The 18,374-nt window shown below is 50.2% G+C and overlaps 1 protein-coding gene across 1 annotated transcript in view; it reads right to left on the reverse strand.

Annotated features, from left to right (window-relative positions):
• Positions 1-14,757, reverse strand: part of NRDE2 (NRDE-2, necessary for RNA interference, domain containing) — a 40,002-nt gene extending 25,245 nt beyond the window's left edge. Inside the window, exons 1-5 of the mRNA XM_040333168.1 lie at positions 14,566-14,757; positions 11,278-11,386; positions 7,523-7,723; positions 6,190-6,336; positions 146-674 (exon numbers count right to left, since the gene is read on the reverse strand). Coding sequence (XP_040189102.1) covers positions 146-674; positions 6,190-6,336; positions 7,523-7,723; positions 11,278-11,386; positions 14,566-14,626 — 1,047 coding nt within the window. The 5' untranslated portion in view covers positions 14,627-14,757. The remainder of the gene's footprint in view (positions 1-145; positions 675-6,189; positions 6,337-7,522; positions 7,724-11,277; positions 11,387-14,565) is intronic.
• Positions 14,758-18,374: the final 3,617 nt, after the last annotated feature.

Genomic DNA, 18,374 nt, shown 5'->3' on the forward strand with positions numbered 1-18,374 from the left:
GATACCTACAGGTAAGCCTTATTATAGGCTCACCTGTAGGTAAAAGTGAAAAAAGTGGGTTTACAACCACTTTAAGCTGCAGTTTGCAAGAGGCCTTAAAATTGTAAACAAAAAAGTGCCTTGCAATGCCTCATGGGACTTGTAGTTTCTCAACAGCAGGAGGGCCGCAGGTTGAGCACCCAGACGGGCAGCAGAATTTGCACAATGCAGGAGAGATGAGAAATACCTGAAATGAGACGAACGCCATCCACGTCTGGACATCTCCGGGGTTCTCTCGGATCCTCCGATTATAATCCTCCACCTTCCCCAGCAGTTCCGTGTCTCTGGGAGCGGCGGGCGGAGTCTTGTCCTCTGGGCCTCCTTTGCCTTGTAGCCACATTGAGGTGGAGTCGTCATAGACGCCCAGAGGATTCACCCAGCTGGTGCGGGCAGCAGAGGCCGAGGAGGTGTCTGGGTCATAGTCTATCACCGGAATGAAGCCGGCAGATGGCGCGTCCGTAGTGTCCTTACCGCAAGCCACGTGCTCTGCCCGGATCCGGAGCATCTGTACTGCGCTCCTGCTGTGGTACCGCTCTGGCTTCTTGTGAGATTGCTTCTTCTCAGGGGCGCCCTCCCATACAATCTGCTGTTTTTTAGGGTTAATGCCCAAACAGGAATGACCTTTCCTCTTGTATCTAGGAAGAGAACGCATTATTAGAGGTTAAAGTTGAATCTCCGGCCTCCCCCTTCAGTCTCGCAGTTGTACCGGCTCCTCGCCTGGACTGAAACGGCTTACTCTGATTTCACTGCACACTGTGAGCTTCTCACCATGTGCATTAGAAGCTGCAGCAAGTCAGATAAAGCCCCACCTCATTTCCTGGCTGGAGGAGGTTCAGCATCACTCAGCCTGACTGTCTTTGGCCCACTCCTTCTGTTCCTTCAATCATGGAGGCTCAGTATCACATGTGGGCGCTCTGCATGCAAATACAGCCTGGCTAGTAATGCCCACTCCTCCAGACGACTATCCACCCATCAGCGCATTTTGATATTTGCATAACTCCTCCTGATAGGCTGCACTGATAGATGGCAATGATAATCAGTGTAAAGGTGCCCTTGCCAGGCTTGCCGCCAATCGGCTTTCCTTTCCTCACACAGTGACAGCGCGTGAGGGAAGAAAATCGATTTACACGTGATCAGCTGTGATTGGACACAGCTGATCACATGGTAAAAGGCCACTGTGGATGGCCCTTTACCCCGATCTGTGATCAGCTGTGGGACACAGAGCGTGCCCGATGTGCGCCCCAGGGGGGCGTGTTCTGGAAAGACGTCCACGGATGCCCTTCCAGAACAAGAGAGCCGCACTGTAAGCGTTTTTCGGCTATGACCCGGTAATAAACTGGTTAATAGGGTTGTGGTGCTTGGTCAATTTACCAGTCCAACCAGCCCCCTTTATGCGATAGACCGGGCTCTTTTTACGGTGAATAGACCCTCAATGTCTCCCCTGCCATCTAGTGCAGCTAATCAAGCAAAGATCATGCTTGATGAGCTGCTTCTCCATACACAGTAGCCAGGGAATGAATAAACTGGGATGACAAAAACAACTCTCGATCTCCTCCCGCTCGGCACCCCGAAGCGACTTACCGCTTTTCTGCATTCTATAAGAGAGGCCTGGAAACCACCCGTGGGTGGCAGTGCGGAGGGATGGGTGCCCCATTGCCAGTACCCTAAAAGCAGATCACCAGCTGGCTGCTGCTAGTCCGATCTCCGCAGCGCCTTCTCCCCCCACACTCCAGCAGTCTAAGGTCCTGGCGTCACGTTATTGTGATCTAGAACGGCACGACCGGTACGGCCGTCTTGGTGCCTTTAAATGAATGGCAATCTACCAAGTGGAAGAACTGGGAGAGGGAGCCGGACGGCGATAATGAAATCTCTCAAGCGAGGAGGTCTGTGTGTTCATTAGAGGCCGAGATGATTAAAAGCCCAGCTGCCTGACATCCACACACCTTATTAAATGGAAAGTTCATCACTTCACAGCGATATGGAGAGGAGGAGGAGGAGGAGGAGATCACACTGAGCGCTGTCTGTGCCGGGGATTAGCCAAAAGTAAACTTCCATTCCCAGAAACTTTACAACAAGCGAGGGGAAGGGGGGCAAACCTTTCAGAGGACCAGATCTACCCAGACAACATCAGAGATCTCTGGGGGAGGGATGCGGGGGCTTGATAACTATTAAGCCCCCAATAAAATGAGAGCATCATGAACACACAGTGTGTCACAGTAATGTCCTTTACCCCCCATTCACATCACCGCCCTCCCCCAGTAATGTACTCCGCTCTTGACAGTAGTGTCCTTCGCCCCCCACGGTAATGAACTCTTCCCCCCTTCCCCCCACAGTGTCCTTCGCCCCCCCCCACAGTAATGTACTCTGTCCCCACACATAGTACTGTCCTCTGCCCCCCCTGTAATGTCCTTTGCCCCCCATACACACACGAATCTTCTTCCTTCTCGCCCCCCCTCCCCCTCTACACTTCTTCCCACACAGTGTCCTCTGCCCCTCTCCGCCCACAGTAGTGCCCTCCATTCCCCGCATAGTAGTGTCCTTCACCCCCCATTCACATCACCCCCCATCAATGTACTCTGTTCCTGACAGTAGTGTCCTCTGCCCCCCATATAGTAGTGTCCTTGCACCTCCCCACAGTAATGTTCTCCACTCCCTGCGCATAGTAGTGTCCTTTGCCCCCCATTAATGTACTCTGTTCCTGACAGTAGTGTCCTCTGCCCCCATATAGTAGCGTCCTTGCACCTCCCCACAGTAATGTCCTCTGCCCCCCATATAGTAGTGTCCTTGCACCTCCCCACAGTAATGTCCTCTGCCCCCCATATAGTAGTGTCCTTGCACCTCCCCACAGTAATGTCCTCTGCCCCCCATATAGTAGTGTCCTTGCACCTCCCCACAGTAATGTCCTCTGCCCCCCATATAGTAGTGTCCTTGCACCTCCCCACAGTAATGTCCTCTGCCCCCATATAGTAGTGTCCTTGCACCTCCCCACAGTAATGTCCTCTGCCCCCCATATAGTAGTGTCCTTGCACCTCCCCACAGTAATGTCCTCTGCCCCCCATATAGTAGTGTCCTTGCACCTCCCCACAGTAATGTCCTCTGCCCCCACATTGTAGTGTCCTTCGCCCCCCATTCACATCACCCCCCCCCCCCCCAGCAATGTACTCTGTTCCAGACAGTAGTGTCCTCTGCCCCCCATATAGTAGTGTCCTTGCACCTCCCCACAGTAATGTCCTCTGCCCCCGCATAGTAGTGTCCTTCGCCCCCCCCCCTCACACAGTAATGTCTTTTGCCCCCCATACATACACACATACACACATACACACACACACACACACACACACACACACGAATCTTCTTTCTTCTCCCCCAATCTGCCCCTCTTTCCACACAGTAATGTCCTTTACCCGCCCCCTGCCCACAGTTGTGTCCTATGCTCCCCCCACATAGTAGTGTCCTTGACCTGCCCTACCCCCGACAGTAGCCTCTTCTGCTCCCCACATAGTAGTGTCCTTGACCTGCCCCACCCCCAAAAGTAGCCTCCTCTGCTCCCCACATAGTAGTGTCCTTGACCTGCCCCATGCCCAACAGTAGCCTCCTCTGCTCCCCACATAGTAGTGTCCTTGACCTGCCCCACCCCCAACAGTAGCCTCCTCTGCTCCCCACATAGTAGTGTCCTTGACCTGCCCCACCCCCAAAAGTAGCCTCCTCTGCTCCCCACATAGTAGTGTCCTTGACCTGCCCCACCCCCAACAGTAGCCTCCTCTGCTCCCCACATAGTAGTGTCCTTGACCTGCCCCAACAGTAGCCTCCTCTGCTCCCCACATAGTAGTGTCCTTGACCTGCCCCACCCCCAACAGTAGCCTCCTCTGCTCCCCACATAGTAGTGTCCTTGACCTGCCCCACCCCCAAAAGTAGCCTCCTCTGCTCCCCACATAGTAGTGTCCTTGACCTGCCCCACCCCCAACAGTAGCCTCCTCTGCTCCCCACATATTAGTGTCCTTGACCTGCCCCCCCCCCCCCCAACAGTAATGTACTCTGCTCCCCACATAGTAGTGTCTCTGCCCCTCTTCACACAAAGTAGTGTCCATTGCCCCCCCACTCCACAGTGCCCTCTGTCGCCCCCCCCCCCCATTATTATTATTACACAGGATTTATATTGCGCCAACAGTTTGCGCACCGCTTTACTACATGAAGGCGTACAGTTACAATACAATTTAATACAGGAGGAATCAGAGGGCCCTGATCCTTAGAGATGAAGAAAATAAAAGTATAGTTAGGTGGAAATGATAGGCTAAGAGGAGAGTTTTCAGGGATAGTCTAAAAGAGTAGGTGATAGTCGGACAGATTGGGGTAGAGAGTTCCACAGAATGGGAGAGGTTCTGGGAAAGTCCTGGAAGTGAGCATGGGAGGAGGCAGTAGTGTCCTCTGCCCTTCCATAGCAGTATCCCTTGCCCGTCTTCACATTACTAACCCCCTCCCCCCCATCACACAAACAATGTAGTGTCCTCTACCTCTCTTTCCCATAGCAGTTTCCTCTGACAACCCCCCCCCCCCCCCCCACTGTAGTGTCTTCCCTTCCCCACTATTACTACTATCCCCCCCCCCCCCCCATAGCAGTGTCCTCTGCCCCCCTCCACCCACAGTAGTGTCCTGTGCCCCCTCACCCCCATACTAGTGTCCTCTGGCCCCTTCACATCACAACCTTCCCTACCCCACTATTATTATACCCCCATCCACCCACAGTTGTGTTTTCTGCCCCCCATCCAAAGCGGTGTCCTTTGCCCCTTCACATTATCCCGCAGACACACCTCAGTGTGTAGGTATCACTCTTGGAAGGCAGGAGTGGGACCTGCTGGAGTTGACTTTCCATGTTAACACGCTGACGGGACATCCCCTCCGGCTGCTTGTAAAAGCAATCCAGTGGCTAGTTAGCCGCTAGGATTGCTTTCACAAGAGATCCAACACCATCCCAGTATAACCACTTGAAGTCCATCGACATGCCGGTTTGTCACTGGTCCGGAAGTAGGTAAGGGAGTACAAGGGGCGGATACCAGGTCAGATTTAATAATGAATAGAAATCATTAATGTGTCTTTTAGATCTACCTGGAGTACATACAAGATTTAGAAGCTGATAATTATTAACAGTGAAAATACTTTATTAGCTAGATTCAGTAAGAGTTAGGCCGGCATATCAGTAGATACGCCGACCTAACTCGGAATCTGCGCCGACCTAAGTTTTAGTGTATTCTCAAATAGAGATACACTTAAACCTATCTAAGATACGACAGCCTGCGCCGTCGTATCTTAGGGTGCAACATTTAGGCTGGCCGCTAGGTGGCGCTTCCATTGCGTTCGGCGTAGAATATGTAAATCACTAGATACGCCTATTCATGAACGTACGTGCGCCCGTCGCAGTAAAGATACGCCTTTTACGTACGGCATTTTCAGGCGTAAAGTTATTCCATCAAATAGCTGGACTAGTAATGTTAAGTATGGCCGTCGTTCCCGCGTCGAAATTTGAAAATTTTCGTCGCTTGCGCAAGTCGTCCGTGAATAGGGCTGGACGTAATTTACGTCCACGCCGAAACCAATACGTCCTTGCGGCGTACTTTGCCGCAATGCACACTGGGATATGTACACGGACGGCGCATGCACCGTTCGTAAAAAAACGTCAATCACGTCAGGTCACCCCCCCCCCATTAACATAAAACACACCCCCTCAGCCTAATTTGAATTAGGCGCGCCTACGCCGGCCGCATTTACGCTACGCCGCCGTAACTTATCAGGCAAGTACTTTGTGAATACAGTACTTGCCTAGCTAACTTACGGCGGCGTAGTGTAAATACGATACGCTACGCAGCAAAGATACGGCGGGCTACTTGAATCCAGCTATAAATGAGAAGAATCCAAGTTTCAGCAATGAAATCCCTTTGTACCAAAATAAAGCAATTCCACACCAAACCGTCACAGTGTGACAAGCGAGAGATAAAAGGAAATCAGCGGGTTGTTACATTTTGTACCGTGATAATTGTAAAAAGGAAGGACAATGGAGAAAATTAATGAAGGGCAACGTGTCTCTCCCCCCCCCCACCACGTTATCTGGTGAGCCAAAGCGCTTTCAGGCTTCAGTGGCGCTGTGTGCCGTCTCACCTCGCTATGTCTCCTCGGTACAGCGATTTGTACTCCCAGTTTGCTGGGTCAGCTTTCTTATCCATCCTGAATGTCTCCGCCGTCGCAGACGGAGCTTCCTCCAGCCAGATGGAGCGGACTCCGGAGGTGGACATCTGCGAGGTCTCCCTGCAACAAGCAACAGTTACCAAACCGATCTGCACTCTGAACAAAACACACTTTAAATGACAATTGTGTGGTCATGCAACACTGTACCCAAATGAGATTTATATCATTTTCAAATAGAGCTTACCTTTGTTGGTATTTTAATCACTGCTGTTTTTTTTTTTTTTTGCAAAAGGGGTTGTAAAGGTACAATTTTTTTTCCCCTAAATATCTTCCTTTACCTTAGTGCAGTCCTCCTTCACTTACCTCATCCTTCCATTTTTGCTTTTAAATGTCCTTATTTCTTCTGAGAAATCCTCACTTCCTGTTCTTCTGTCTGTAACTCCACACAGTAATGCACGACACTCCACACCAGGGAGAAAGCCTTGCATTACTGTGTGGAGTTACAGACAGAAGAACAGGAAGTGAGGATTTTTCAGAAGAAATAAGGACATTTAAAAGCAAAATGGAAGGATGAGGTAAGTGAAGGAGGACTGCACTAAGGTAAAGGAAGCTATTTAGGAAAAAAAAAAAAATTTGTACCTTCTATAACCCCTTTAAGACCGAAAATTTGGAAAAAAAACGTTTTTTTTAAGTTTCTGTCAGTAAATTTTGTAAATAAGTAATTTTTCTCCTTCACTGATTAGATGGCACCATTATACCGGACTGATGGGCACTGATAGAAGGCATTGAAATGCGGAACTGGCGAGCACCGATAGGTGGCACAGATGAGCAGGCACTGAAAGGCAGCACTGACTGGCATCACTAATGGGCACTGTACTGTAATCAATGCACTGGTGATCAGTGTCCTGATTACTTGCACAGGTCTCAACTGCGAGGAGATGCCGCTGATCGGCTCTCCTCACCACAAACCGCCAGTGTGAGCCGAGGAAAGCTGATAAACGGCACTTACTTGTTTATACATGACCGGCTGTGATTGGACACAGGCGATCACATGGGTAAAGAGCGGCGTCATCCTCTCGTTACTGAGATTGGGGTCGTGCCATGTCCTAGGAACACGGCACGACCATTAACGCCGCACTGCACGCCCCTGCAGGCGCACGAGAGTGGCGGTTCTGGGGCGCCGTCATACAACGTCATCCCAGAACGAGAGTGCATCCAGCCCGCCGTCATTTTACTATACAGCGGGCGGGAAGTGGTTATCCGAGGGGTCATTTAGGCTTTACTATTCTCTATAAACCTCCATCACCTGGCGCCTCTGGCTGACGTCTCCAAATCATGTTTCTTTATTTCAGAGCCGGAATCCGATTCATCACCATCGCCCATCCTCTGCCTCTTTTTCAGCTCTTTGTGTTTCTTCCTTTTCTTCTTTTTTTTCTTCTTCTTTTTCCTTGCAGCCTCTGATCCATCCTCACTGTCAGAGGACTGGCGTGCCGGGGAGGGACTGCTCCTGTGAGAGAGAATAAACGCTGTTTAACCCACTTCCATACCAGGCACTTACACACCTTCCTGCCCAGGCCAATTTTCAGCGCTTTCGTATTTTGAATGACAATTGCGCGGTCATGCTACACTGTACCCAAACAATTTTTTTATAATATTGTTTCCACAAATAGAGCTTTCTTTTGGTGGCATTTGAGCACCTCTGCGATTTTTATTTTTTGCGCAACAATTAAAAAAAAAGACCGAAAATTTTTAAATGGCTTTTGATCAACGGCTCTTCCTGTTTACATCGTGATCAGCCGTGATTGGACACGGCTAATCACGTGATAAAAAGCCTCCGCGGGAGGCTCTTTACCGAAATCGGAGATGCAGGGTGTCAGACTGACACCCCGCATCGCCGATCAGCGCGCGCCGGCATGTTATCCTGCTGGACGTCAATAGATGTCCAGTCAGGATAACACAACCACTTCCCGGACGTCAAAATACTATTGACCGGGCGGGAAGTGGTTAAAAGGAAAGATCAGCAATGTAATATTAATACAAAAACAATACTTATTTTATAAGCTGGCACGAAAAAAAATCTTGTTTCATGTTGTGAGTGCTGCCTGTCTGCTGGCCGTCTCTTTCCACCACTTCCGAGTAGCCATATTGAATGCTTGCATTTGTATTTTTAAATGTGAGTGCGCGCTTGGAAGTGTTTTTTTTTTTACCATTGCAATAAAAATGACTGCACTATGGCTTTCTGTTCTATTGTTCATTCATGATGGCCAAAAGGCATTTGAAGGACTAAATGGGTGCAAAGATCAGAAGCTGGAATGAGGAGACTCGGAATAAGAGGGAGGTGAAGCCTCCATCAATCAAAAGATGCAATATCCCACCCCCCATTGTGTTTAGCTGGCTAGTGGAAAGAGGAGGAGGGAATGAGTGTAGCTGCTGACTTTTAATAAGCACACACTCACCTGTCGCAGGATCCAGTGATGCAGCCCCCCGAACACTCGGTTCTCTCCCTCTCTTTAGCATTACAAGTGTGGGCACCCGGCTGTGACAGCTTGCGGCTTCATAGCCGTGTGCCCGCTACGCATGCGCGAGTTGTGCTGTGCCTCCTCAATGGTTGGGCAATATTCTGGGACCTGCAGGGTGGGAGAGGGGGGAACTTCTGCTCGAGTCGCCTAGGTGGTCTGACCAGAAGTGGGAGCAGGTAGCTTTCAAAACTAGTTAACCCCCCCCCCCCCAAAAAAAATAACATGCCGCAAGTGGGGGGACACACTTAAAGCAGAACTTCCCCTTTTGGGTAGAGCTCCGCTTTAAGGGGTTAATCCTCTGCATTGTGTAAAAAGGCTGTTTGATCCTGCCTTCTCTGATCCTCCCCTTCCCGCAGGGTCACTCTTGGTAAGGCCAGATAAGACACCGTGAGGGTAGTACTGCTGCACATGCTCAGTTTGGTCTCTATTGCCGGAGAGAACATTTCCGGTTTGATCTGAGCTAATCAGGTCACATGTCACAGCCAACCAGCGCTGGCCAGACACAGGGTCGGGGGTCAGTCAGTGGAAGATACGTCAGAGGAGAGGGAAATCTCCTCCTACAGGAACATTTAATGCTCAGCCAGGCACTTCTATATATCACGAGACCGCTGTATACCATTCGTCAGAAAAGGTATATAGCAATTTTTAATAAAAAAAAAAAAAACACATTTATAGGTTGTGTGTACTGTGGGGGGGCGGATGCATTATTGTTACATTCATGGGCTTAGTAACACTTTAATCCCTTAAGGACCGCCTCACGCCGATATACGTCGGCAGAATGGCACGGCTGGGCACAATCACATACAGGTACGTTGCCCTTTAAGTGCCCAGCTGTGGGTCGCACGCCTGTGACCCGCGTACCCGATCGCCACTGGTATCCCACGATCGGGTCACAGAGCCAAAGAACGGGAGAGGCAAGTGTAAACAAACATCTCCCTGTGCTTCCTAGTGAGCCTGTCACTGATCGTCTGTTCCCTGTCATAGGGAAGGACGATCAGTGACATCACTCACCAAGCAACGCCCCCCCCTACAGTAAGAATCACACACTAGGGCACATTTAACCCTTACAGCGCCCCCTAGAGGTTAACCCTTCACTGCTATTTTCACAGTAATCAGTGCATTTTTAGTGCACTGATCGCCGTAAAAATGGCAATGGTCCCAAAATAGTGTCAAACGTGTCCGATGTGTCCGCCATAATGTCGCAGTCATGATAAAAATCATCGCCATTACTAGTAAAAAAAAAATCTTAATAAAAATGCCATAAATGCCTATTTTGTAGACGCTATGGGCCAGATTCACGTATATGGGCGTAACTTTGTGCAGGCGTAGCGTATCCTATTTACGCTACGCCTCCGCAACTTGGACGGGCAAGTGCAGTATTCACAAAGCACTTGCTCCGTAAGTTGCGGCGGCGTATCGTAAATGGGCCGGCGTAAGCCTGCGTAATTCAAATGTGGAAGAGGTGGGCGTGTTGTATGTAAATCAAGCGTGACCCCACATAAATTACGCGCCTAACGAATGGCGCATGCGCGCGCATGCTCAGTATCATGTCGAATTTACTCCTTAAGATACGCCAGGCCCATTGCCTGTGACTTGAACGTAACCTATGTACAGCCCCATTCACGTACGACTTACGTAAAAAGATACGCTTGCCAACGTCCATACTTTGCATTACCTACGCCTCGTATAGCAGGGGTAACTTTACGCCGGACGTAAGCCTTACGTAAACGGCGTAGCGGCCGCAAGTACGTTTGTGAATCGGCGTATCTACCTAATTTACATATTCAACGCGTAAATCTACGGAAGCGCCCCTTGCGGCCAGCGTAAATATTGCACCCAAGATACGACGGCGTAGGAGACTTACGCCGCTCGTATCTTGGCCATATCTATGCGTAACTGATTCTAAGAATCAGGCGCATAGATACGACGGCTCACATTCGGACTTACAACGGCGTACGTGGAGATACGCCGTCGTAAGTCCGCTGTGAATCTGGCTCTATATCTTTTGCGCAAAATATGTAGAAGAATACGTAACGGCCTAAACTGTGTAAAAAAAATAGAACGTTTTTTTATATATATTTTTGGGGGATATTTATTATAGCAAAAAGTAAAAAATATAGTTTTTTTTTCCAAATTGTCGCTCTATTTTTGTTTATAGCACAAAAAATAAAAACCACAGAGGTGATCAAATACCGCCTAAAGAAAGCTCTATTTGTGGGAAAAAAAGGACGCCAATTTTGTTTGGGAGCCACGTCGCACGACCGCGCAATTGTCAGTTAAAGCGACGCAGTGCCGAATCGCAAAAAGGGGCCTGGTCCTTTAGCTTCAAAATGGTCCGGGGCTTAAGTGGTTAAAGGGAAGCACAGCACTTTATTGTATTTGTCTAAAATAAGATAGGTTAATGTTTTTTGTTTAAAAATTTCATTAGCCTGTTGTGATGGGGGGGGGGGGGGGGGGGGGGGGTAGAGACCACAATAACTGTTCATCATTTTCTTGCATGAAAACTTTTAGTTCTTTAAAGAGTGCAGATAGCCGACAATACCTGGAAACTGGAGGATCCGGGCGAGGGGGCGGCTCAGCCTGCAGTGACCGCTGATGCAGAGACAGTGCGTCCTTCGAGCAAAAGCTCTCGTTTCTCAGCCAGTCGAGCTCTGCAGAGGAAGAGACGGGATCAATATCGGTGACATCACTGCAGCTTTATCACATCAGGACAAACACTTGTGTGTCATTCAACCTCTCACCATCACCGACCGGAACGCAGAGTGCCATTTACACAACCCTCAGCTGACATTCTGGGGGGCAAAGATGGCGAGGTGGGCATCAAAGCGCAACTCCAGGACTAGTTTTGGATAGAGTGAGGAAGAGTTATAACCCTTCTCAGGTTTTAAAACTGTCTGTATATCCCCATTTGTTATATATTTTTTGTGTTTTACATTAATAAACCAGAGAGACAGTTGGGCCCCATTCATACGGGCACTGTGGCCCACAGACCATCAAAGGCAGCTTGAGTCCCCCCCCCCCCCCCAGGTGCTGGAAGCAGGATGGACATTTTTTTTCACAAACAAATTTCTAACACCAAAATTTTGAAGAATTTTCAAACTACATTTATCCAGTCCCTAAATATCTACCAGTCTGTAAAATGATTTTTTTTTTTTCCTTATATAACAAACATATCTAAATGCTCTGTGCAATAGAATTGCACAGAGCGGCCCCAAACCTCCTCCTCTCAGATCCCTTGCCGGCACTCTTGGCTCCTCCTCTCTGTCCAATGCCCCCCACGGGAAGAGGCTTCCCATGGGGGCACTTGTGCTTGCTCACCCCCGAGCCCTGCTGCTACACCCCATGACACAGACAGCGGGACTCAGCCGCCCCCCCTGTCCACTGACACAGACAGCCGTACTCAGCCTCGCCTCGCCCCGCCCCCCCCCCCCCCCCCCCCCCCGGCCACTGACACAGACAGCCGGACTCAGCCGCGCCCCCCCCCCTGGCCACCGACACAGACAGCCGGACTCAGCCGCGCCCCCCCCCCCCCGTCCACCGACACAGACAGCGGGACTCAGCCGCTCCCCCCCGCGTCCACCGACACAGACAGCGGGACTCAGCCGCGCCCCCGCGTCCACTGACACAGACAGCGGGACTCAGCCGCGCCCCCGCGTCCACTGACACAGACAGCGGGACTCAGCCGCGCCCCCATTGACAGACAGCGGGACCTAGCCCCGCCCCCCCACGTCACTGGAGTTCATTGACAGGAGGGAGTGGGAGTCAATGGCTCCTGCTGCTATCAATCTGACCAGTAAGGAGGAAGACAGTCTCGTGCATGTCACTGGATCATATTGGGCTCAGGTAAGAAAAAGGGGGGCTGGGTGGATCCCACAGCAGAGAAGGTGCAGTGCCGCATAGTGTACTCGCAGTTTTCTTGCGGGTGAACTGTGCTTTCCCATAGGCTGCTATTATGTACCACAGTTTGCTGTGTTTTCTGAAAGCGCACACAAAGTCCCACATGCAGTACATAAATAGAAGTCCATGGGACAGCGCAGCTAACACGCACCAAAACCGCAGGTCCACTACCCTTGCGGCCAAAGTGCAGCGTATCTGTTTGAAGTCACCCTAAGACAGGGGGAAATGCGAGGAGATAGGAGTGTAGGTGTAGGCCAGGAGTACACAACTCCAGCAATCCAGCTGTAATGAAACTAAAAATCCCATCATGCCTCTGTCTCTGATGCTTGAGACTGTTAGAGTCTTGTAATGCCTCAGGTATGGTGCCACCCATGCATGGTAGTCATCTCCATGATGTCATAAACAGCCCAAATGTGTGCGCTTCTTGTAAGAAACTGAAGAGATGTGTGGAGTTGATAAAAACAATCCAAATGCTCCACTGACAACTTTACTCTCAGGTCTCCTAACACATCAAGTATTTTCTTTACTTTGATTTCATGGTCAATAATGCAGAGAATCCAGTTACAATTGTTTTTATTTTTATTATTCAGCAGGGGGTTCAGGGCTACAAGGGGTTTATAGAAGAGAGCATGGAATTATAGGGGGCTGCAGGAGTGTATGAAGCGACATTGCACTGGGCTACATTGGAGGCTCCAGTTTGGAGCACAGGGCTACCAGAATGGGGGAGGGGGAAGGAGGAGCTTCAGGAGGGAGCATGTGGCTAAAGAGTAGGGGCACCCCACCCCCACGATGGGAAACACATGCTAGTAAGGGGCATGGTGGCTACAGAATAAGGAACGGTGCTATGGGGAGGAGGTGCTCCAGCATGGAGAAGGGTTGGGTGCTCTGTCGGGGAGCGCAGTGTTGTGGGGGGCTCCAGCAGGGGGGTGGTGCTACAGGGGGGCTCTGGTGGGAGTTATGGGAATACGCATAGGGGGGGTCTGACAGGGAGCACAGGACTATAGTGCGCTCTTTGGGGGGGGGGGGGCACAGGGTTCTAGGAGCCTCTTGCAGGGGAAATGGTGCTACAGGGGTCTCTCATGCATGGCTACAGAGGGGATTATGAGAATATGGATTTGGCAGGGAGCACAGGACTATAGGATGCCCCGGTAGGGGGGGGAACAGAGGTATATACAGAGCTGTGGAAGGGCTCTGGGAGGATGTGGGGGCACACATGTATATACAGAGCTGTGGAAGGGCTCTGGGAGGATGTGGAGGGAGCACACAGGTATATACAGAGCTGTGGGGGGCTCTGGGAGGATGTGGGGGGAGCACACAGGTATATACAGAGCTGTGGGGGGCACTGGGAGGATGTGGGGGGCACACAGGTATATACAGAGCTGTGGGGGGCTCTGGGAGGATGTGGGGGGAGCACACAGGTATATACAGAGCTCTGGGGGGCACACAGGTATATACAGAGCTGTATGGGGGGCTCTGGGAGGATGTGGGGGGCACACAGGTATATACAGAGCTGTGGGGGGCTCTGGGAGGATGTGGGGGGCACACAGGTATATACAGAGCTGTGGGGGGCACTGGGAGGATGTGGGGGGCACACATGTATATACAGAGCTGTGGGGGGCTCTGGGAGGATGTGGGGGGCACACAGGTATATACAGAGCTGTGGGGGGCACTGGGAGGATGTGGGGGGCACACATGTATATACAGAGCTGTGGGGGGCTCTGGGAGGATGTGGGGGGCACACAGGTATATACAGAGCTGTGGGGGGCTCTGGGAGGATGTGGGGGGAGCACACAGGTATATACAGAGCTGTGGGGGGGGGCTCTGGGAGCCACACAGAGCTGTGGGGGGGGGACACAGGTGACATGCAGAGTGTCTGTGGCTATAGCAGGGATGTATACAGGAAGTAAGACGCACTCCCCTCCCCCTTAGTTACCTCTATCATCAGCAGCCGGGCCAACACCAGCAGGCTCCGCAAAAGCTGGAAATAGAGCCATGGAGGCCCTGATGTCAACACACAGCGGCGCACACGAACTACGTCACTCGGCCCCTGTCTCGAACTACACCTCCCAGCCTGCGCCGCGGCGTCAGCGAAGCTCAGCCAGCCAATAGGCAGCGTGTTCTGTCAGCCCGCCCCCAGCTCTGTATCTTCCGATTGGCTCCTCTCGGTGGCAGTGATAGAGGCCGAGTAGAGATGGTGACAGGTCCATCTCTTATCTCCTCCAGCACAGAACTCTATGGTCACAGTGTCATGATTTTGTATTTCAGAGTCTGGCTAAAAGCAGCTCATATTCAGTGTATTATTCAATTAAAAACATAATTGTTTGGAAAAGTACCCACACATGGGGGGAGCCGGTGGCGGATGGTGCTCAAAATTTTTGGGGGGCGCAAGCTAAAAAATTCTGAAAAAAAAAACACCAATCACAGCCACTGTGCCATCAAATGCCGCCGCTGTGCCTATCAATTGCCGCCACTGTGCCCATCAACCGCAGCCACTGTGCCCATCAAACGCAGGCACTGTGCCCATCAAATGCAGCCACTGTGCAATCAACCACAGCCACTGATGCTTGTTCCATGGCACACGTGCTACATGAATGCGTGTGTACAACGCACACTTTCATATTTTGCCTAAAAGCATATTTGTGTGAACTCACGCTTCCATAGAGGAATATTGCTTTAACACATGCTGCATACGTTATAACCGTATACATATGTACTTGTTTTTTCTGGATATATTTACCTATGTGTTTGTTTGCATAGGACTGTAATATAAGGTGACCAGATTTTTTAAATGAAATCCGGGGACATATTTTTTCTTTACGAGTAATGGCAACAATCAGCGACTCTCTGCCCGTTGCCGCCCATCTCACAGTCTTACTCTTCAGGCCCCGGCTACTACTGGGTGGGGATCAGAGGAAGATCACTACGCCAGGGAAGGCCAGGATTTGAGCCAAGGCAGCAGAACATGCGAGCGGAGGTGAATGGGCATGCGCCCGAAACTGAAGAAATATTCCCTCCGCTCCGACCAGCACATGATCATCAGAAAGGGGCACAGATAATGGGAAAAATACAACCCCCCTATGCTAGTAGGCACAGCGTAGCAGGGGGGTGTAATTCTATTTTTTTTTTTTTTAATTCTGTACTGACTGTCTTTGAAATTGTCCCTGCCCCCTATTAAATCCAATCTGGGGACAAAACCAGGGACAGACTTGGTCCGGGGACAGTGTCCTCAATCAGGGGACTGTCCCCTGAAACTGGGGATGTCTGGTCACCCTACTGTAATATTCCTGCTGGGGGCATTATGGGTGTAATATTCCTGCTGGGGGGAGTAGGGGTGTAATATTCCTGCTGGGGGGGGTGTAATATTCCTGCTGGGGGCAGTATGGTTGTAATATTCCTGCTGGGGGGGGAGGGTATGGGTGTAATATTCCTGCTGGGGGGTCTATGGGTGTAATATTCCTGCTGGGGGGAGTATGGGTGTAATATTCCTGCTGGGGGGAGTATGGGTGCAATATTCCTGCTGGGGGGAGTATGGGTGTAATATTCCTGCTGGGGGGAGTATGGGTGTAATATTCCTGCTGGGGGGAGTATGGGTGTAATATTCCTGCTGGGGGGAGTATGGGTGTAATATTCCTGCCATTCGTTCGGCTCATCATTTGCATGGGGTCAAGCTTCATTTAAATGGATCACACCCACTACCTTCCTACTTTGAATTAGGCGGGCTTACGCCGGCCAATTTACGTTACGCTGGCGCAACGTAGTGAGCGAGTGCTTTGTGAATACTGCTCTTGCCTCTCAATGTTACATCGGCGTAGCGCATATGAGATGCGCTACGCCCGCACAAATATACGCCGCTCTATGTGAATCCGGGCCATTGTGTTTTTTTCAAAATTGTCGATTTTTCTTTGTTTTTAGCGCAAAAAATAAAAACCGCAGAGATGATCAAATACCACCAAAAGAAAGCTCTATTTGTGAGGAAAAAAAGGACGTTGATTTTGTTTAGAAGCCACGTCGTACGACAGCGCAATTGTCATTCAAAGCGCGACAGTGCCGAAAGTTGAAATTTCGCCTGGGCAGGAAGGGGGTATATGTGCCCAGTAAGCAAGTGGTTAACCTATAAATACCAAATGTCAGAAATAGGCTTAGTCATGAAAGGGTTAATCTTCACTGTCATAATGCTGCACATGTGATCCGTTATGACACCGGGCATCGGATGGTTTGACAGTTGGGTTGAGAGCACAACCAATGTGACAGTTAACTTTCCCAGCATGCCAGGAATAGAAATGTTTTTTGAAACTGTTAAATCGATGAGTTTCCTTCCTTCCATTTTTTTTTTTAAATAATACACAGACACCAGGATGCGGCTTTTTATCTGACAGAGGGGATGATATAAAGTAGAGGCTTAACAATCACTTTAACATTCCCTTCTGTTCTAAAATTCTTTGAAAAGGAATCATTTTGGGATGAAGGTGCCTTCAATCTATTAGCTAGATTCACATAGGGTTACGCCGGCGTATCAGTAGATACGCTGTCGTAACTCTGAATCTACGCCGTTGTAAATTTAAGCATATTCTGGAAACCAGATACGCCTAAATTAGGCTAAAATACAAGCGGCGTAAGTCTACTACGCCGTCGTATCTTAGGGTGCAATATTTACGCTGGCCGCTAGGTGGCGCCTCCGTTGAGTTCGGCGTAGAATATGCAAATGACTAGATACGCCGATTCAGAAACGTACGTGCGCCCGGCGCATTTTTTTTACGTTGTTTACGTACGGCTTTTTCCGGCGTAAAGTTAGTCGAACAAATAGCTGGCCTAGTCAATGTTAAGTATGGCCGTCGTTCCCGCGTCGAAATTTGAAATTTTTACGTTGTTCGCGTAAGTCGTCTGTGAATGGGGCTGGACGTAATTTACGTTCACGTCGAAACCAATACGTCCTTGAGGCGTACTTTGGAGCAATGCACACTGGGATATGTACACGGACGGCGCATCACGTCAATCACGTCGGGTCACCAATCATTTACATAAAACACGCCCCCCTTATCCTCATTTGAATTAGGCGCGCTTCCGCCGGCCCCATTTACGCTACGCCGCCGTAACTTAGGAGGCAAGTGCTTTGTGAATACAGCTCTTGCCTCTGTGACTTAAGGCGGCGTAGCGTAAATACGATACGCTATGCCGCCGTAAAAATGCGCGCATCTACCTGAATCCAGCTATATGAGTGTAGGTGACTTATCCAGAGTACATTTTGTATCAATCACTATCCATAGTACTTACCAATCTCGGTGTGTGGATCCCGGTGATGTCCATTGGTTTTACAGCCGGAACCGAAACATCCAACAACGGCTCTGAAACAGCCGCGTACAAACGCCCGGCTCCTCTTCATTTTGGAGGGCTTCTTGGTTGGGGTATCTGCAGGCCGGTCACTGATACCTCCTTCCATAGCTGCCCTTCCTTTGCTGGCTTTCTCTTTGGTGTTTTGCACATGGGGCTATGGGGGGGTGAGCGCTCAGTCACTGGTGGAGATTTTTGCTGATTTCTGCTCTCCCAGCATTCCAATAGTTTGTGAAATGATGAAGGTCCCAGTCACACCTCTGACATACACCTGGATGGCAAACACCCAACAAGCATAGCGCCCCCCATTGATTTCTGTGCAAGTGTGACAAAGTAGCTCATTACGCGTTCCGCTTTGTTTTAATGCCCCACGCATTTTGTCACATTTCTTGTATCGGAGTCTCACGTTTGGGG

Source organism: Rana temporaria, chromosome 13 (genome assembly GCF_905171775.1).
Source record: "Rana temporaria chromosome 13, aRanTem1.1, whole genome shotgun sequence".
Lineage (NCBI taxonomy): Eukaryota > Metazoa > Chordata > Amphibia > Anura > Ranidae > Rana > Rana temporaria.